This window comes from Cherax quadricarinatus, chromosome 13 (assembly GCF_038502225.1).
Source record: "Cherax quadricarinatus isolate ZL_2023a chromosome 13, ASM3850222v1, whole genome shotgun sequence".
Taxonomy (NCBI): Eukaryota; Metazoa; Arthropoda; class Malacostraca; order Decapoda; family Parastacidae; genus Cherax; species Cherax quadricarinatus.
Window position 1 is genome coordinate 42056521 of NC_091304.1, and position 22290 is coordinate 42078810.

General features: G+C 39.7%; 1 protein-coding gene across 6 annotated transcripts in view; it reads left to right on the top strand.

Annotated features, from left to right (window-relative positions):
• LOC128688738 (ubiquitin-protein ligase E3C) overlaps positions 1-22290 on the top strand; it is a 401351-nt gene that overhangs the window by 259124 nt on the left and 119937 nt on the right. For all 6 annotated transcript variants that reach the window (XM_070084672.1, XM_070084678.1, XM_070084673.1 and 3 more), the window contains one exon: positions 7919-8111. In XM_070084672.1, coding sequence (XP_069940773.1) covers positions 7919-8111 — 193 coding nt within the window. The remainder of the gene's footprint in view (positions 1-7918; positions 8112-22290) is intronic.

A 22290-nucleotide genomic window follows, 5' to 3' on the forward strand; every position in this document is an offset into this window, starting at 1 on the left:
GATGGCGGCAATAGGGAAAGGTTTGTCCGAAAGTCCCACGTTAATCCAGCCTTTATATCCAGGCAGTTGTACATAAATCCTTATAATGGGGACGTTTATTATAGTGCCTCCATATGCCTCTAATATTACGTCCAGCCGGGGTTCACTACTACTAGGTAACTTTTCCAGGTTTGATCTTAACAGAGAGAGATAGCTGCCTGTATCTCGAAAGGTCATAATGTTTACTAAACTTTCTTTACTGAGTCCAGACTTCCCTTTGGAAAAGTAGGGTTCCATAGCTGCTCGGACCATTTCTTCTGAAGTACTATTGTGGTAAAGTCACCTATAAGATGGACTGCTAGACGAGGCCTATAAAGGTAAAAGATTCATCATACAGAGTCATAGATTTCCAAGAGTAATTTATTACCTGAGTAGGATATCTCCCTCTTGGTTGGGTTTTATCTTCCTGCTGTTTATGCCAACACTGGAACTGCCTATGACCTAACTTATTACAAAAAAGGCACAGTGGTAATTGTTCTTTAGGGTAATGCCTGGAAAGAGAGCTGTTTATCACTTGTTTTTCCCAGAAAGCACCTGCTTCAGTGGTTCGACAGCTGGAGCTTTCCTAGTAGACATCTTTAAACTATAACTTAGGGAGGCAGATTTCTTTTCTGGGGTCTTAGCCATTTCCATGGTTATAGCATGATCTGCATGGGCAGCAGTATCTAACAAATTAGTAGTAGGAAATGTCAAAAGATATGTATGAGCCCTCTCCGGGAAATACTTAAAAAGGTCTTCATGTAATGTCAACTGGGAAAGTGACTCTATAGAGGAGCCTCCCGTGGCCCTACGCCAACGTTCAAAAGCTGAGAGCTTTGCTCTGGCAAAGTCTACCCAAGATTGTTGAGGATGTTCCTTTAAAGTTCTATACATCTTTAAGTAACTAACAGGTAACAAGTCATATGCTTTCAAAAGACAATATTTTACCTGATTATAATCAGAAGATTGTTCAAATGGTAAGTCTGCGGTGATGGTTTGGGCTTTTCCTAGTACAGTGGAGCCTCAAATATTGAACTTAATCCGTTCCAGGAGCTAGTTCTAAATTCGAAAAGTCTGAAAAGCGAAGCAGTATTTCCCATAAGAAATAATAGAAATACAATTAATCTGTTCCAGAAACCCAAAAATATCCACAAAAAAATACATTTTATAAAGATTAATTACAGTTTTACATACACACAACAAATATAGTGTTCAATTATATATTAATAAATGTAAATAAACATATAAAATAACATTTTTACTTACCTTTATTGAAGATTGGTGATGGCATCTGGAAGATAGGGAGCAGGAGAGAGGGAGTCGGGGTTAGTGTTTGGAAGGAGAATCCCCCTCCATGAGGACTTCAGGTATCAAAGCCCTCTCTGGGGTTACTTCCCTTCTCTGTCTTTTAATGCCAATAAGACCAGCTTGAGAGTCACTGGACCCCTGTCTCACAAAATAACTGTCCACAGTCCTCTGTTTCTGATGCCTTGTTTCTGGCACCTCTTTAAGATTTCCCTAAAATGGGACATGGTTTTGTCACTGAACTTGTTGCAAAGATGGCTTGTTTCAGCTTCCTCAGGGTGGTACTTCTGCACAAACATTATGACATCATTCCACTTGGCACAAATCTCCTTAATCTTTGAAGAAGGCAACTTATCCACTCCCTCTTCCTCCTCCTCTGAGCCAAGTTCCTCAGCTGTGGTCTGATACTGTTCCAGATGAAGCTCTTCCAGCTCTTCAGTGGTTAGCTCTTCCCTGTGGTCCTCCACCAACTCTTCCACATCCTCGCCACTCACCTCCAGTCCCAGGGTGTTCCCCAATGCCACAATAGAGTCCACAACAGGCAGAGAGTCAGCTGGGTCAGGGACAGGGTCAGGGTCAGCCTCAAACCTTTCAAAATCCCTCCTTTGGACACAATCTGGCCACAATCATCTCCAAGCAGAGTTCAAAGTCCTGGAAGTCACTCCCTCCCAAGCCTTACCTATAAGGCTTATGGAGCAGTAGATATTGAAGTGATTCCTCCAGAACTCTCTTAGGGTCAACTTAGTGTCTGTGGTCACTTCAAAGCACTTTTCAAACACTGCTTTTGTGTAGAGCTTTTTGAAGTTAGAAATGACCTGCTGGTCCATGGGCTGGAGGAGAGGAGTGGTGTTAGGAGGCAAGAACTTCACTGTTATAAAACTGAAGTCCCTAGACAAGAGGTCTAATAAGTTTGGAAGATGAGCAGGAGCATTGTCCATTAACAGGAGGCACTTGAGTTGCAAATTATTGTCTAGGAGGTATTTTCTCACACTGGGCCAAACACTTCATGGACCCACTCTTTGAAAATTTGCCTTGTGACCCCTGCCTTATTATTTGCTTTTCCACAAAACACATAACTTGTTCTTTATGGCATTGTTTTTCTTAAACACTCTGGGATTTTCTGAATGATACACAAGTAAAGACTTCACTTTTAAAATCACCACTAGTGTTAGCACAGAATAAAAGAGTTAGCCTGTCTTTCATAGGCTTGTGTCCTGGGAGTGCCTTTTCCTCCTGAGTAATGTAGGTCCTCTTTGGCATTTTCTTCCAAAACAGGCCTCTTTCTTCACAAATGAACACTTGTTGGGGTTTTAATTTTTCAGTGTCTATGTAAACTTTAAACTGCTGTACAAACTTCTCAGCTGCCCATTTGTCTGAACTGGCTGCCTCACCATGCCTTACAACATTGTGTATGCCACTACGCTTCTTAAATCTGTCAAACCAGCCACTGCTGGCCTTAAATTCACTATCAGCGCTGGTTCCAGGAGTTTTCTGTACCAGATCTGCATGCAACTTCCTTGCCTTTTCGCAAATAATGGTCTCTGAAACACTACCACCTGCGATCTCTTTATCCTTGATCCACACCAGTAACAACTTCTCAACCTGATCGATTGTGTGTGATCTTTTTTTGGTTAGCATATTAACACTTTTTGCAACATCAGCTTACTTGAGTTGTTCTTTCTTTGCCAGGATAGAACCAATGGTCGACTTATTTTTCCCATACATCCTGGCAAGCTCAACAAGTCTCACACCACTCTCATACTTCTGTATTATTTCCTTCTTCACATCTATGGTGTTTCTCACTTTCTTTACCACAGGGGTACCACTAGCAAGTTTCTTTGGGCCCACGGTGGCTTATTTCACAGTCCCACAAGTGCTAAACACAATGAAATAATCATAAAATGTTTGAATGAGAGTGCATTATAGTGTTCACTCAATCATCAACAAAACCAGACTGGCTAACGGTGACTGCGCGGGGACGCAGACAGAGTGGGCTGCTGGACAGGTTCGGTACCCGGCAGTTCAAAAACAGGAGTGAGTTCAATAATAGGGACAAAGTTGGTTCGAAAAAAGCATTCGATTTTCAAAGAGTTCGATAAGTGATACGTTCGAAATTTGAGGTTCCACTGTAAAGATGAATGCATTAATGCCGCCCAATATTTTGGAGGCCATTGCATCACCTTTGCCTGATTTTTGAATGCCTCAAAAAATGAATCTACATTATCTTCGGTAAATTTAAGTATTAAAGAGGCTGCTTTACTAATCTCGAAAGAGGGCATCGTATGTATATTACTTGATTCTTTTTTCTTTCTCGGTGCTTCCCGTACATAAAGCAAAGACTTGCGTTCAAAATTCTCCCTTTTTAGTTTTATCTGAGCTTCTACATAGGAGGTTTGAAATGACAAAATACGCTCCAGACGTTCAAAATTCTCCTTTGATTGAATAGTAGTCAAAAGAGCTAAAGAGATTTGTCGAAGTGGAACCTGTTCATGATCCAATAGGACTTTCTCTTCTCCCATTTCTAGAACACCAGTAAAAGGTTTACCTGGAACTGTTTCCGTAGCCTGATGGTCTTCTGTTCCCCATTTAGTCCTCGGGGAGGGAATTGGAGTTGTTGTAGCAGCAGCGTCTTCCCGAGAATTGGGAACTTGATATTGTCCATCGTCTCCTGTAGGGGTTGTTAGCAGCGTCGTAGTTCCTGCCTCGGGTGTCTGTAGTAAAGAATTCAAAAGACCAGGAATATCTCTTTCTCTGTTCTCATTCTCTGGATCCTGCTCATCTGGAAAGAGGACATCCTGTATCATATATCTGTCTGAGCAGTAAAATGTCTGTCGTATTTTATGCCCAAGCTTCATGCTAGTTGCCAACAGGACTGAAGCTTCAAACTCTGTAATCTCTCCCTTGTTATGTCTTCTAACCACTCTGCCATTTCTGTATTCATTTTAAATCACATTCAGTAGTATGCTCCCGGACACAGGCCCCCACTTGTTACGCTCCAAGTTTTATTTCAGCCCAGATAGTTTTCTTCTGGTTAGAGCATAACAACATTGGTCAGAGAGGTTGGGGTATCAATAATAATCCTCGGGAAATCTTGTTTTAATGAAGTATATATATATGTATAATACAACATAAGTCCTGTTTAAGGGCAATGTGTGGTGTAAATATTATGCAGAAAATTCGGAGTGTGGAAATTAGGAAAAGGTGTGGAGTTAATAAAAGTATTAGTCAGAGGGCAGAAGAGGGGTTGTTGAGGTGGTTTGGTCATTTAGAGAGAATGGATCAAAGTAGAATGACATGGAAAGCATATAAATCTATAGGGGAAGGAAGGCGGGGTAGGGGTCGTCCTCGAAAGGGTTGGAGAGAGGGGGTAAAGGAGGTTTTGTGGGCAAGGGGCTTGGACTTCCAGCAAGCGTGTGTGAGCGTGTTAGATAGGAGTGAATGGAGACGAATGGTACTTGGGACCTGACGATTTGTTGGAGTGTGAGCAGGGTAATATTTGGTGAAGGGATTCAGGGAAACCGGTTATTTTCATATAGTCGGACTTGAGTCCTGGAAATGGGAAGTACAATGCCTGCACTTTAAAGAAGGGGTTTGGGATATTGGCAGTTTGGAGGGATATGTTGTGTATCTTTATATGTGTATGCTTCTAAACTGTTGTATTCTGAGCACCTCTGCAAAAACAGTGATAATGTGCGAGTGTGGTGAAAGTGTTGAATGATGATGAAAGTATTTTCTTTTTGGGGATTTTCTTTCTTTTTTGGGTCACCCTGCCTCGGTGGGAGACGGCCGACTTGTTAAAAAAAAAAAAATATATATATATATATATGCCTTTTAAAACAAAAGGTTAGGATAAGACCATGGACATAACATATATACAGAGAATATTTTAGAGTATAACATCTAATTTCCAATTTGGGAGCAGTCAGAATATTCTAACAACAGAATAAGTCCAGGCTGGATAATCGACTATCGCCAGTTTACCAGAGAGGAGCAGGAGAGTTCTCGTTGGCTGCTAGTTTCTCACTGCTCGTCCCTCAACCTTAAGCATACAGGTCAGGTGGGTCACATATCGTGACTCACCAACACTCAGTAGAGCATTTGAACAAAAGGGGGGAGGGAGGATATAACCATCGAATACCACACCTTAACTGTACACCGGTACACAGACTGGTAGGTACGTTACTATCCCTTTAATTTATCTTGGCCACGTTACATAAATAATAATAATACACCCTCCTGGCCCTATATCACTCACTCATTTACCCCTATCTCACCTATGGAATTTGTGCATGGGGCTCAACAACAATAAATCATCTCAGACCATTAATTACCCAACGAAAGGCTGCAGTCAGAATGATAACAAATTTCCACTACAGGCAGCACTCTCACCAATATTCAAAACTCTAAACTTACTCACCATACAAAACATCCATACTTATTATTGTGCCTACTACATACATAGAACACTAAACTCGGATATAAACCCTCCCCTCAAACTTCTCCTTACCAACCTCAACAGAACACATGACCATAACACAAAGCACAGATCACTCTTTGATGTTCCCTATGTCCATCTCACACTATGTAAAAAGTCAATTCACATTAAAGGCCCAAAAATCTGGAATTCATTACCTGTGAATATAAAAGAAATACTGTCTGTTTATTAGTTCAAGACTCTTCTTAAAAACCACTTACTCATCCACAACTAAATAAATACTAAATAACTGAATCTCATAAATGTATAACCTGTGACTCTATCAAACTGTTTTTTTTTTTAACCCTTTGAGGGTCCAGAGGCCCTCTCCCAAACTCGTTCTCAGGGTCGAAAAATTTTCTATAAAAAAAAGGAAATACATTATTTTTTCTTATGAAATGATAGAGAATCTTCTTCTGATCACAATGACACCAAAAGTATGAAATTTGATGAAAAACTTATGGAATTATGCTCTTACAAAATTAGCAGTCTGAAAGTTGGCGATTTCGCCCACTTTGGGCCCTGTTTTCGGCCAATTCCAATGTTGCAGTTGACAAAAATCATAGCTATTTCCCTAGAACTCCATTTGTTCTATCAATTGAGTACAAGAATCCACCCATTTACAGATTTCAACTACCCAATAAAGTGGTCAGAAATTGGCAATTTGGGCAATTTCACAACAATTTCAAAAGATGCCAGTTTCAAAATAGGGTTCAGAATAAAAAAGACAGACGTTCATGGCACTAAAATAACATTTTGTGTGTTCATTAGTCATGTCTCTAGGCCCCTCTTACATTACTTTTGCTTTCCATTTTGAATTTTGATTCTCACAGAAAATAGAAAGTTTTCTGTTATGTATACTACTGCATCACTGTAAAAATGGTATAAATGATATCAGCGCACTTATGAGAGAATAGTAGACTCACCAGTTGACGTGTATTGGACGCGTGGCTTGATTTGTTTACTCTGGAATATTGGCAAAAATCGATAATTTTCGCTACTTTAAGCTCACTTTCAGGGTACTTGTCATTGTGAAACCAATCAAAATCATCTCAGTTTCTGTAATATATCTTCCATTTTATCAAATGAGACCAAAGAAACGAGAATTCAACCATAAATACCGTACGAAAATTCACTAGAAAGTCGCTGTTTTAAAACAAAAACGCAATCAAAGTTATTTTTTTCTCATTATGCACAGCGTGCTTCAGGATTTTTTTTATATTGCACACACTGACCACACAGACCCATTCTTTCATATGTAGGCCTGCCAGCTTTCTTCCACCAGATTTGAAGGCACTGGAATTTAGGCGTACAAGTACTTGACCGACCCTGGCTGCAATGATGTACTTGTACGTGACCGACCCTCAAAGGGTTAACTGCATTACCTAATAGAATATGTATTCCATTCTCTTGAGTGCACAGTAATGCATCTAATGACCATATGACCTGTTTCTGCACTACAAATCATTGATTTTACTCGATCTGATTCAATTATATTATACATTGTTATGCTACAAATTTGTATAACTTTAATGCTTCTTATTTGAAATATTCATATGTACTTCATGTTGTAATTTGTTTATTGTAATTTTTACCACTGAATATATCATTGCTTAGTTAATCTTAAGTTAATTTTAAGCCTGCCCATAATGCTCTGCATACAAGGAGCTTTTGGCATGTACACCCAGTCACTATATTTCTTTGTACAACTATGTATCATGTCCAAATAAATAAATACAATGATGTTCATTTCCAATTTATCTATTAAAGGAAACGACCACAATGTAATATTAAAGAAAGGTTAACAGTAAGGGCATGACAATTACTAAAGTTAGCTAGCTAAAAAATTTATAATAAGATTTAAAGTAGTGAGGTAGCACGAAACAAATAACAGTGTTACAATTAGTACAGTTTACATTGATACAACAGTACAATTTTAAGCATGTAATAATGTTTTAAATTGATTAAGTGATAATAAATTTTTGGTGATTTTTTTTGAGTCATTTCGTACTGGTTGAATGATTTAGCATAGTGTTGGTATGGTTAATTTTGGGAGAAGAGATGATTTTTAAGTATAGTCCTATTATTGTACATTGTTATTTTACACTAATTCTCTTGTAGGTGTGTGTTGGAGTGGTGCGCCAGATACACCTTCGTGACACCAGACGGATGTTCTGTCCAGAAGGTCATTGGCTTAGTTCTCGTGTATCATTACCTCTAGGTAACTGCCAAACAGCGCCGTTTGTTCCACGCACTAGCCGGAGACAGAGGCGATTGTTCATGCCTCAGAGATGGCTTACAAGAGATGAACTAGGTAAGACTTGGCCATAGCAAGAATTATAGTACAGCCTCTCTTCACTTAGCTACATACTCGTTTATTCATGCCTTGGACTTACGACAGGCAGTCTGACCAGTATTTATACCTAAATAATGTATATTAGAGCTGATTTCCTCTATTCTGTTTATGTCATTATACAGTACACTACTGTATTAACATTTAAAAATATACCAGAAATGTTATAAATGGTGCAAAGGTGACATTAAAACAATATCAGAGATGGTTGACACAGACCCACTACCATTATAGTGTGCTCCTCATTTAGCGACAAATTCATTTAACAGTGTGGTCTTAGGAACGGAACTCTGTTGTTACGTGAGGAGAGGCTGTATTACAGTATTTCAGATAAGAACTTCGTATTCCAAATTTTGTCTTTTGATATTTAACCCTTTGACTGTTTCGGCCGTATATATATGTCTTACGAAGTACCGTGTTTAACGTACATATACTCATAAATTCTAGTGGCTTCAAATCAAGCAGGAGAAAGCTGGTAGGCCCACATGTGAGAGAATGGGTCTGTGTGGTCAGTGTGCACCATATAATAAAAATCCTGGAGCACGTAGTGCATAATGAGAAAAAAAAACTCTAACCATTTTTTATTAATTAAAATGCCAAATTTGTGGTCTATTTTCATATAGTATTTATGGTTGTATTCTCGTTTTCTTGGTCTCATTTGATAGAATGGAAAACATATTATAGAAATAGGGGTGATTTTGATTGGTTTTACTATAAAAAGAACCTTGAAATGGAGCTCAAAGTAGGGGAAATGTTTGATTTTTGCCGATGTTCAAAAGTAAACAAATGATGTCATTGTCCAATAAATGTCCAACTAGCCATTCTAATATGCAGTCATGAATGGGTTGACATTATTTGTACAATTATTACAATATTGCAGTAGTCTGCATAACAGTAAATCTTCTATTTTTTGTTTGAATAAAAATTCAAAATAGAAAGCAAGAGTAATATCAGAGAGGCCTGGAGACATGACTGATGAACAAAGAAAATGTTATTTTAGAGCCAGGAATGTCTGCATTGTTCATTCTGGACCTTATTTTGAAATTGTCATATTTTTTTATTTTCGTGAAATTGGCCAAATTGCAAATTTCTGACCACGTTATTGGCTAGTTGAAATCAGTAAATGGGGAGTTTCTTGTACTCAGTCGATAGAAAAAAAATGGAGTTCTAAAGAAACAGCTATGAGTTTGATCGACTGGAACAATGGAATTAGCCGAAAACAGGGATCAAAGTGGGCAAAATCGCCGATTTGTAAATATCGCCGAGGTCGCTAACTTCGCGAGAGTGTAATTCCATCAGTTTTCAATCAAATTTCCTTTTTTTGGTGTCATTACAATCGGGAAAATATTCTATCATTTCATAAGAAAAATCATTTTTTTTTTTTTTTTTTTTTTTTTTTTTTTAAATTTTGTGACACCAGGAGACACCTCAGGATTGGGGGTTGCCAACGTACTAGTATGGCTTATGCACCAGGGTTATTGATGTATGCGTAAATTCTAGCGCCTTCAAATCTAGCGAGAGAAAGCTGGTAGGCCTTCACATGAAAGAATGGATCTATGTGGTCAGTGTGCACTGTATAAAAAAAAAATCCTGCAGCACACAGTGCATAATGAGAAAAAAACTTTTACCATGTTTTTGGTTTAATACAGCAACTTTGCACCGTATTTTCATATGGTATTTATGGTTGTTTTCTAGTTTTCTTGGTCTTATTTTATAGAATGGAAGACATATTACAGAAATTGAGATGATTTTGATTGGGTTCACAATGAAAAGTACCTTGAAATTGAGCTCAAAGTAGCAGAAATGTTCGATTTTTTGCCAAAGTTCAAAAGTAAACAAATCATGCCACGCGTCCAATACACATCAACTGGTGAGTCTAATATTGTTTCACAAGTGCGCTGATATTATTTATACCATTTCTACACTAACGTAGTAGTCTGCATAACAGGAAATCTTCTGTTTTTTGTGAGAATAAAAATTCAAAGTGGAAAGCACAAGAAATGTAAGAGGGGCCTGGGGACGTGACTAATGAACAGAGGAAGTGTTAATTTAGTGCCAGGAATGTCTGTCTTGTTTATTCTGGACCCTATTTGGAAATTGGCATCTTTTGAATTTTGTGTGAAATTGGCAAAATTGCTAATTTCTGACCACTTTATTGGATTGTTTAAATCGGTAAATGGGTGGTTTCTTGTTCTCATTCGATAGAAAAAATGGAGTTCTAGCAAAATAGTTATGATTTTTGTCGACTAGTACACTGGAATTGGCCAAAAATAGGGCTCAAAGTGGGCGAAATCGCCGATGCGTAATCATCGTCGAGACTGCTAACTTTGCGAGAGCATAATTCCGTAAGTTTTCCATCAAATTTCATACTTTTTGAGTCATTATGATCAGGAAAAGATTCTCTATCTTTTCATAAGAAAAAAATAATTTTTTTTTTTTCCGAAAAATTTTCGACCCTGAGAACAAGTTTAGGAGAGGGCCACTCGACCCTGAAAGGGTTAAATGGAAAATTTATGCACTGCTGTATATTCTCTTTTGGCTGCAGATTTATTTTTTCATGTTCACTTGCATATACACTTTTATTATTATTATTATTATTTGATATTTGGTTGTAAAATTTTGTTAAATGTAGAATAAAGAATTTTATATAAATTGGCCACTCCGGCCTGTTAAATAACTTATTCATAACTAAGCAATAAAATATGACATAGCAAGATACCAAAGAACTTGAGAAGTAATGCAGATATGTGTATTTGTCTACTTGTCATTGTTTCCATAAATGAATTTCTATGCACTTTCAGGCTACAGTACTTCACACGATGTTTTAGCAAGGGTCACAGATGGCAACTAATATTAGGTTATGTGTTTAACAATTTGAAGTTGCAGACTTATGCTTATGCTGTTCTGTTTTAAAGATTATAATTTCTCAAGATTTCTTTTTTTCAGTTTTCATTGATGGTAGCATTTACAGTAGGGCCCCTCTTTACAGCATTCGGCTAATACGGACATTTCAACTTAGGACCAAAACTCACTATGTGGCTCCCTTACCTGACTTTCTAATAAGGTCACCATGCACTACCCAGTTTGTTTACATTCTCTGTGAGCACATCTCTCTGTTATGTCTGGAAACTCTCCAAAATTTCAAGTGTTTTAAAGTTATTTCATATTTTATATATAGTACTCTGATAATTATACATACTTATCCTAGGTAGTAGGTTGGTAGACAGCAACCATCCAGGGAGGTACTACTGTCCTGCCAAGTGAGTGTAAAACGAAAGCCTGTAATTGTTTTACATGATGGTAGGATTGCTGGTGTCCTTTTCTCTGTCTCGTAAACATGCAAGATTTCAGGTACGTCTTGCTACTTCTACTTACACTTAGGTCACACTACACATACATGTTTTTTTTTTTTTTTTTTTTTTTTTCAACAAGTCGGCCGTCTCCCACCGAGGCAGGGTGACCCAAAAAAGAAAGAAAATCCCCAAAAAGAAAATACTTTCATCATCATTCAACACTTTCACCACACACGCACATTATCACTGTTTTTGCAGAGGTGCTCAGAATACAACAGTCTAGAAGCATACACATATAAAGATACACAACATATCCCTCCAAACTGCCAATATCCCAAACCCCTCCTTTAAAGTGCAGGCATTGTACTTCCCATTTCCAGGACTCAAGTCCGACTATATGAAAATAACCGGTTTCCCTGAATCCCTTCACTAAATATTACCCTGCTCACACTCCAACAGATCGTCAGGTCCCAAGTACCATTCGTCTCCATTCACTCCTATCTAACACGCTCACGCACGCTTGCTGGAAGTCCAAGCCCCTTACCCACAAAACCTCCTTTACCCCCTCTCTCCAACCCTTTCGAGGACGACCCCTACCCCGCCTTCCTTCCCCTATAGATTTATATGCTTTCCATGTCATTCTACTTTGATCCATTCTCTCTAAATGACCAAACCACCTCAACAACCCCTCTTCTGCCCTCTGACTAATACTTTTATTAACTCCACACCTTCTCCTAATTTCCACACTCCGAATTTTCTGCATAATATTTACACCACACATATATATATATACACACACCCCTCTGGGTTTTCTGCTATTTTCTTTCTAGTTCTTGTTCTTGTTTATTTCCTCTTATCTCCATGGGGAAGTGGAACGGAATTCTTCCTCCGTAAGCCATGCGTGTTGTAAGAGGCGACTAAAATGCCAGGAGCAAGGGGCTAGTAACCCATTCTCCTGTATATGTTACTAAATGTAAAAAGAGAAACATTTGTTTTTCTTTTTGGGCCATCCCGCCTCGGTGGGAAGAATTATACTTATGTGTACCTATACCTAAATAAACTTGCACACTGCTGGAGTGCAGGTACACATTAAAATCACTAAGAGTGTCTTATTAGTCTTGAAGATGCCATATTAATAATAATAATGCAATAATAATCACTTTGAGGTGCATTGAATGTTGTATATTATGTTAATACAGGTCCATCATCACAAATCCAGTACCATTCGGACCTGTACTGTGCCTGATTACAGAGTGGTTAGGTTAGAATACAGTGAACCCTCAGTTAACGCCTGCATTGGATAACACCAAAATCGGATAACGCCTCAGTTTGGCATAAAAAATTGGCTCGGATAACACCTAAAAACTTGGTTAGGAGCTTTCGTCCCGAACGTGTCGGCACGGCACCCTGAGTGGGCCCGGCCACTCACTCCGTGTACCAGCCAGTGTGCCATTGTTTACAATGCCAGTGAGGATAAGAAACACATATAATTTAAGAAAAAGTTTGTAGAAAAATACGAAAGTGGTTGTGGTAGTGATGGTGGTAGAGGGTGGTAGCAGTTGTGATGGTGATAGAGGGTGGTAGTGGTGGTGGTGGTGGTACAGGGTGGTAGTGATGTTGGTAGAGGGTGGTAGTGATGGTGGTACAGGGTGGTAGTGATGGTGGTACAGGGTGGTAGTGATGGTGGTACAGGGTGGTGGTACAGGGTGATAGCGATGGTGGTAGAGGGTGATAGCGATGGTGGTAGAGGGTGGTAGTGGTGGTGTTAGAGGGTGGTAGTGGTTGTGATGGTGGTATGGTATGATAAGGCATGGTGAGGCTGCTAGTTCTGACGAAAAAGTGGCTGAAAAATATGTGCAGGACTTTAAGGGGTACATAGAGGCTGAAAAATTAAAACCCCCAACAAGTGTTCAGTTGTGATGAAACAGGTCTGTTTAGGAAGAAAATGCCAAACAGGACCTACATTACTCAGGAGGAAAAGGCACTCCCACGACACAAGCCAGAAAAGGACTTGTTACCTGAAGTCTTTATGGAAGGGGATTCCCCTTCCAAACAATTGAACACCTTCATCCTCTGCCCTCCTCCTGTCTCATCACTCATCAACAAGTCCACAGTAAAGGTAAGTGTGTTGTTATTATTATTTTATTCTTCATGTGTCATTGTTTTCTGTGTAGGGAAATGTATATTTCATGTAAAAAAATTATTTTGTTTAATACTTTTGGGTGTCTGGAACGGATCAATTGGATTTCCATTATTTCTTATGGGGAAAATTAATTCGGTTAAAGGCTATCTCTCTGGAACGGATTAAAGGTGTTAACTGAGGGTCCACTGTACACTTAGCCCCTTCAGGGTCCAAGGCCAAAATCTGAAGTGGTGCTCCAGTGTCTGAGAAATTTTGAAAAAAAAAAAAAAAAATTATTTTTTCTTACAGAATTAGAGTATATTTTTGTGAAGGTAATAAGACAAAAAAAAAAAAATTTCTGATCAGTACTTACCAAGATACAGTGCCGAGAAGTTGACCCAAAATGACGTGGCGGCGGCAACATCGACGATTTCCACATACGCACATTACTTTATTTGACGTTTTTTGTAGTTTTTTCTTTTCTTCTCTAATTTTTTTCTTTTCCTACTAACATTTGGGGCCTGAGAGACCAATACTGTATATAATGTATGTACAGTTGTCCCTCAATAATCGTCCGGCCTGAAAGTCGTCCATTTCGGAAATAGTTCTGTTTTCTTTTTGTCAAAATATTGGCTCGGAAATGGTCTGGTAACTCGCTAATAGTCCTTCGTCCCGGACGCATACTCACGCTCTGAGCCGCCTCGAGCCGCCTCAGCCTTTCCTTCCCAGCCAGTGTGCCATTGTTTACCAGTGAGCGACGGTCCCCTCACGTGTTCCAGCGAAATATTTCATAATATTCCATATATTGTAGTGCTTGCAAGTTATTTAAGTGCTAAATAAGTTACCATGGCTCCAAAGAAAGCTCCTAGTGCCAAGCCTTTGGTAAAGAAGTGAGGAATACGATTGAATTTAAGAAAAACATCATTGAACAATATGATAGTGGCGTACGTGTGGGCGAACTGGCCAGGATGCATAACAAATCCCGTACAACCATATCTTCCATCATAGCCAAGAAAAAGGAAATCAAGGATGCTGTTGTTGCAAAGGGGGTAAATATGCTGACAAAAATGAGATCACCAGTACAGTGGACCCCCGCATACCGTCGCCATCACATAACGTACAATCCGCATACCGCTTGCTTTTATCGCAAAAATTTTGCCTCGCATAACGCTCAAAAACCCGCTCACCGCTCTTCGTCCGAGACGCGTCCAATGTGCGCCCTTAGCCAGCCTCACAATCGGAACATTTCGTATTATTAGTGTTTTTGGTGATTTTATCAGCCAAATAAGTGACCATGGGCCCCAAGAAAGCTTCTAGTGCCAACCCTACAGCAATAAGGGTGAGAATTACAATAGAGATGAAGAAAGAGATCATTGATAAGTATGAAAGTGGAGTGCGTGTCGCCGACCTGGCCAGGTTGTACAAGAAGCCCAAATCAACCATCGCTACTATTGTGGGCAACAGAAAGGCAATCAAGGAAGCTGTTCTTGCCAAAGGTTTAACTGTGTTTTCGAAACAGAGATCGCAAGTGATGGAAGATGTTGAGAGACTCTTATTGGTGTGGATAAATGAAAAACAGCTAGCAGGAGATAGCGTTTCTCAAGCGATCATAAGCGAAAAGGCTAGGAAGTTGCATGAGGATTTAATTAAAAAAATGCCTGCAACTAGTGATGATGTGAGTGAATTTAAGGCCAGCAAAGGTTGGTTTGAGAGATTTAAGAAGCGTAGTGGCATACATAGTGTGATAAGGCATGGTGAGGCTGCCAGTTCGGACCACAAAGCAGCTGAAAAATATGTGCAGGAATTCAAGGAGTACATAGACAGTGAAGGACTGAAACCTGAACAAGTGTTTAATTGTGATGAAACAGGCCTGTTTTGGAAGAAAATGCCAAGCAGGACCTACATTACTGAGGAGGAAAAGGCACTCCCAGGACATAAGCGTATGAAAGACAGGCTTACTTTGTTGATGTGTTCCAATGCTACTGGTGATTGCAAAGTGAAGCCTTTATTAGTGTATCACTCTGAAACTCCCAGACCGTTCAGGCAAAAGAATGTCCTCAAGGAGAATTTGTGTGTGCTGTGGAGGGCATGGGTCACTAGGGACTTTTTCTATGACTGGTTACACCATGCATTTGCCCCCAATGTGAAAGATTACCTAACTGAAAAGAAATTAGAACTTAAGTGCCTCCTGGTGTTAGACAATGTCCCTGGTCATCCTACAGACGTGGCAGAGCGACTTTATGGGGACATGAAATTCATTAAGGTGAAGTTTTTGCCTCCTAATACCACTCCTCTCCTGCAGGCTCTGGTGGCCTGGTGGTTAACGCTCTCGCTTCACACGGTGAGGGCCTGGGTTCGATTCCCAGCCAGAGTAGAAACATTGGACGTGTTTCTTTCCACCTGTTGTCTATGTTCCCCATCAGTAAAATGGGTACCTGGGTGTTAGTCGACTGGTGTGGGTCGCATCCTGGGACACTGACCTAAGGAGGCCTGGTCACAGACCGGGCCGCGGGGGCGTTGACCCCCGGAACTCTCTCCAGGTAAACTCTCTCCAGGTAAACCAGCCCATGGACCAGCAGGTTATTGCAAACTTCAAAAAACTGTACACAAAAGCTCTGTTTGAAAGGTGCTTTGTAGTGACCTCAAAAACTCAACTGACTCTAAGAGAGTTTTGGAGAGAGCACTTTAATATCCTCAATTGTGTAAACCTTATAGGTAAGGCTTGGGAGGGAGTGACTAAGAAGACCTTGAACTCTGCTTGGAAGAAACTGTGGCCAGAATGTGTAGACAAAAGGGATTTTGAAGGGTTTGAGGCTAACCCTGAGAGGATTATGCCAGTTGAGGAATCCATTGTGGCATTGGGAAAGTCCTTAGGGTTGGAGGTTAGTGGGGAGGATGTGGAAGAGTTGGTGGAGGAGGACAATGAAGAACTAACCACTGATGAGCTGATAGATCAACTTCAAGAGCAAGAGGCCAGACCTGAGGAAACTGGTTCAGAGGAGGGGAGAGAGAAATTGAAGAAGTTGCCTACTACAAAGATTAAGGAAATCTGTGCAAAGTGGCTTGAAGTGCAAACCTTCATGGATGAAAATCACCCTCACACAGCTATTGCAAGCCGTGTTGGCAACCTGTACACTGACAGTGTTGTGAAACACTTTAGGGAAGTCATAAAGGAACGAGAGGTACAGGCCACTATGGACAGATATGTTGTGCGAAAGAAGTCCAGTGACTCTGAAGCTGGTCCTAGTGGCATTAAAAGAAGAAGGGAAGTAACCCCAGAAAAGGACTCGACACCTCAAGTCTTAATGGAAGGGGATTCCCCTTCTAAACACTAACACTCTCTCTCCCCTCCTCCCATCCCATTAATCATCACCAGATCTTCAATAAAAGTAAGTGTCATGTAATTGTGCATGCCTTTTTCAGTTTGTGTGTATTAAAATTAACATTTCATGTGGTAAAATTTTTTTTTTTCATACTTTTGGGTGTCTTGCACGGATTAATTTGATTTCCATTATTTCTTATGGGGAAAATTCATTCGCATACCGACCATTTCGCATAACAAAGAGCCCTCTTGCACGGATTAAAGTCGCTATGCGGGGGTCCACTGTACTCGAAGATGTTGAGAAGTTATTATTGGTGTGGATAAATGAGAAACAATTAGCAGGAGATAGTCTTATGACGTTGCTTATTTGTGAAAAGGCTAGGCAGTTGCATGACGATTTGGTAAAGAAATTGCCTGCAACTAGTGATGATGTGAGTGAATTTAAGGCCAGCAAAGGCTGGTTTGAGAGATTTAAGAAGCGTACTGGCATACACAGTGTGGTAAGGCATGGTGAGGCTGCCAGTTTGGACCACAAGGCGGCTGAAAAATATGTGCATGAATTCAAGGAGTACATAAACAGTGAAGGACTGAAACCTGAACAAGTGTTCAATTGTGATGAAACAGGCCTCTTTTGGAAGAAAATGCCAAAGAGGACCTACATTACTCAGGAAGAAAAGGCGCTGCCAGGACACAAACCTATGAAAGACAGGCTGACGCTAATGTTCTGTGCTAATGCTAGTGGAGATTTTAAAGTGAAGCCATTACTAGTGTACCATTCTGAAAATCCCAGTGTGTTCAAGAAAAATAATGTTATGAAGAGTAAATTGTGTGTGTTTTGGAAATCTAATATATTAAGGCATGGGTCACGAGGGAAATTTTTGTAGAGTGGTTCAATGAAGTGTTTGGCCCTAGTGTGAAGAATTACCTCCTGGAAAAGAAATTGGATCTCAAGGGCCTCCTAGTAATGGACAATGCACCTTCTCATCCTCCAAACTTAGATGACCTAATTCTGAAGGAGTTTGGGTTCATCACAGTAAAGTTCTTGCCCCCAAATACCACTCCTCTCCTCCAGCCCATGGACTAGCAGGTCATTGCAAACTTTAAAAAACTCTACACCAAAGCAATGTTTGAAAGGTGCTTGAATGTGACCTCAGACATTCACTTGACGCTACGAGATTTTTGGAAAGAATATTTCAGTATTCTCCATTGCATAAGCCTTATAGGTAAGGCTTGGGAGGGAGTGACTACCAGGAGTTTGAACTATGCTTGGAGAAAATTGTGGCCAGATTGTGTCCACAAGAGGGATTTTGAAGGGTTTGGGGCTGACCCTGATTAGCCTATGTCAGTTGTTAAATCCATTGTGGCACTGGGGACTTCCATGTGGTTGGATGTGAGTTTGGAGGATGTGGAAGAGTTGGTGGAGGACCACAACGAAGAGCTAACCACTGAGGAGCTGCAAGAGCTTCAGCAGGAAGAGCAACAGATTGCAGCTCAGAATCTTGCTGCAGAGGAGGAGGAAGAGAGATGGAGGAAGGTACCATCTTCAGAACTTAAGGAGATTTTTTAAATGAGGGGTAGGATGGAAAGATTTATGGAGAAACGTCACCCAGAGAAGGATGTTGCAAGCCTTATCAGCAACTTGTACAGTGACAGAGTCTTGGCCCATTTTAGGGAAGTTTTAAAGAGACGCCAGAAACAGAGCTCTCTGGACAGTTTTTTTGCGAGACAGGACTCCAGTGACTCTCAAGGTGGTCCTATTGGCATTAAGAAACAGAGAAGAGAAGTAACCCCAGAAAAGCAATTGGTATCCGAGGTGTTGATGGAAGGGGATTCCCCTTCCAAACAGTAATTCATCCAATCAGTCTCCCTCTCGTCTTCCATACACAAAGAAGAATCGCCAATAGAGGTAAGTGTTATTCTGTTAATGTTTAATTCATCATGTGCCACTGTATTGTTTATGTACTACATCTATATTTCATGTAAAAAAAATTTTTTGTTTTAATACTTCTGGGTGTCAGGAACGGATTAATTGAATTTACATTATTTCTTATGGGGAAAATTGATTCATAAATCGTCCATTTCGATAACAGTCCCACTTCCAGGAACGGATTATGGACGATTATTGAGGGACCACTGTATATAAACTCATTGTATTGAACACAATAACTGCACTAAAGTTATTATCATATTATTGTTTACCACTTTTGTTTATTACAGTAAACATGCACAAATCTTGTATAATACTAATGTTCTATCATATATTTACATATTTTCAATCACTGGACATGGTTTAAGAACTGCTGGAGCTTGTGAAACTCCTTGGAACAAGGCACCATGCACAGAGGTACCTTACATTCCTCACACATAAACCGAATGTCTTTGCGTCTTTGTTGCCGTCGTTTTGTTTGTGCACAGACAACACATCTCTTCTGAGCAAATTTCTTCTGAGTTGAAGGAAGCTGTATTATGAAATGATAACCTTCCCTCCTCAAACGCTTGGGTATATCCTGAGGAGTTCAAGGACCTTGTTATATAGCAGGTGTTGTTACCTGGTACTTCATTATGAGTTGTCTGACAACAGACAAACAAAATTCACCATACGGTGGTCTGTTGCCAGTCTTCATTTGGTACATATTATATGCATTGAGCATTGAAATGTCCATGAGATGGAAGAAAAGTTTCATGTACCACTTGTAACTTTTACGAACACAATCAACTGTTGTGGGGGTTCGAAAGGAGATATGATGGTTGAAGATAAACACACTTATGGATGGTAACACCATATATTGTCAGACTGTGGTAAGGGAGGCCCAGCCTGCCTTGATGCCTGTTGTAGACCTATCCGTGGACTGAGGAAGTTACAGAGGTACTCATGCACACATGCACATCACGTAACATCACACAAACTAGTCCCTAGGCCTAGCAAGGGATCGTGTATGCAAAACATATGGATGGTGCTAACTATGGTACTCAGATAAGCTATACAACACATGTAAGGGGATCAGCAACTATGCTGACAGCTTGGTCATGTTACGTATGTCGTCTTGACATACAATACTATGCTATAGGCTGAACAGGCAGGTGGCTCTCGGCTGATTCTGTACAATAACAAAGACATATGTAACTTAGAACTGATGGAGGGTATCATAATGGATGTTAACATAATGAGTTTTAACATAATGGGTGTTAACGTAATGAGTTTTAGCGTAATGCATTACTTATTTATTTATTTATTTATTTATTTATTAATTTGAACATGATACAGAAAAGTACAAAAGAATACAATTAAGTGCAGCATGCCAAAGCCCCTTGTATGCAGAGCATTATGGGCAGGCTTAAAATTAACTTAAGATTAACTAAGCATTCCTAAACATTATTGTAAACAGATAACAATTAAGCTCTAGTGGGTATTACAAAGACAGGTCATATGGTTGCATGCATTGCTGTACAATCAGTAGAATGGAGTATTCTGTTAGGTAATGTAATTAAAAAATAACAAAGGTTGATTGGGTCTCAAGTTAAATATTTCTGTGATACAATTATGAGAAACATTTAAGATATACAATTTATAAGATACAGTTATTCAGTATTTATTTGGTTGTGGGTGAGTAAGTGATTTTTGAGAAGAGACTTGAATTTATAAACAGATAATTTTTATTAATTATTATTAACACACTGGCCAATTCCCCCCAAGGCAGGGTGGCCCGAAAAATAAAAACTTTCACCATCATTGACTCCATCACTGTCTTACCAGAAGGGTGCTTTACACTACAGTTTTTAAACTGCAACATTAACACCCCTCCTTCAGAGTGCAGGCACTGTACTTCCCATCTCCAGGACTCAAGTCCGGCCTGCCGGTTTCCATGAATCCCTTCATAAATGTTACTTTGCTCACACTCCAACAGCACGTCAAGTATTAAAAACCATTTGTCTCCATTTACTCCTATCAAACACACTAACGCTCAGATAATGTTTCTTTTATATTCATTGGTAATGAATTCCAGATTTTAGGGCCTTTTATGTGCATTGAGTTTTTGCATAGCGTGAGATGGACACGAGGAACCTCAAAGAGTGATCTGTGCCTTGTGTTATGGTCATGTGTTCTGTTGAGATTGGTAAGGAGACGTTTGAGGGGAGGGTTTATATCAGAGTTAAGTGTTCTATGAATGTAGTAGGTGCAGTAATAAGTATGGATGTTTTGTATGGTGAGTAGATTTAGAGTTTTGAATATTGGTGGGGTGTGCTGCCTGTAGTGGGAATTTGTTATCATTCTGACTGCAGCCTTTTGTTGGGTAATTAATGGTCTGAGATGGTTTATTGTTGTTGAGCCCCATGCACAAATTCCATAGGTGAGATAGGGGTAAATAAGTGAGTGATATAGGGCCAGGAGGGCTGACTGTGGAACATAGTACCGTATCTTCGATAGTATGCCTACGGTCTTGGAAATTTTTTTGGAAATTTGTTGTATATGTGTTTGAAATTTGAGTTTATTATCAAGGTGGATTCCTAAAAATTTTCCCTCTGTGAATTTTGTGATAGGTGATCCGTTTATCATTATGTTAAGAGGGACGTCTGTAGCTCTGTTACCAAACTGAATGAAGTAGGTTTTGTCAATGTTTAGAGTAAGTTTGTTAGTACTCATCCAGGTAGATATTTTCTGTAATTCAGTATTTACAGTATTGGCTAGCGTGACTGGGCTCAGGTGAGAGAAGACGTATGTAGTGTCATCTGCAAATAATGTGGGTTTGAGTAGTTGCGATGCATTTGGTAGGTCATGTATATGAGAAAGAGTAGAGGGCCTAGGACACTTCCCTGTGGGACACCAACTGTAATTGGCTGTGCGAAAGAATTTGCCCCGTTTGTGTACACATATTGACTTCTGTTGCCGAGGTAAGACTTTAGGTAGTTGAGGGAGTGCCCTCTTATACCATAGTGCGACAATTTTATATGGAGCAAGTCATTACGAATTATAAGAACAAATCATTGTACAGTAAGGATGGAATTGATCGATCAATCTGTATTCATGCACTCTACGGATTCTGAGGAAGAATAAATATATTTACAAAGTGAAAGTAATTAACAGCAAGGCAAATCTGGCGCGCACAGATCAGTACAGGTCCCCCTCAACATTCACGAGGGTTAGGGGATCAAGAGCCTCGCGAATGTTGAAAAATGTGAATGTTTGGTGCCCCAATATATTGTAGGGAAATACATGTATAATACAATACTGCTTCCTTAACTTGTTGAACCATGAACAATCATAAAATACATGAAAACGTCATAAATTGTACTAAATACATACGTTATGCCTTAACAACATGTATGTTATTAAATACCACTGCCTCCACCACTGCAAGTCCCTACTACCCTCCCTCTGACCCCCCACAACTGGCAGCCAGCCCT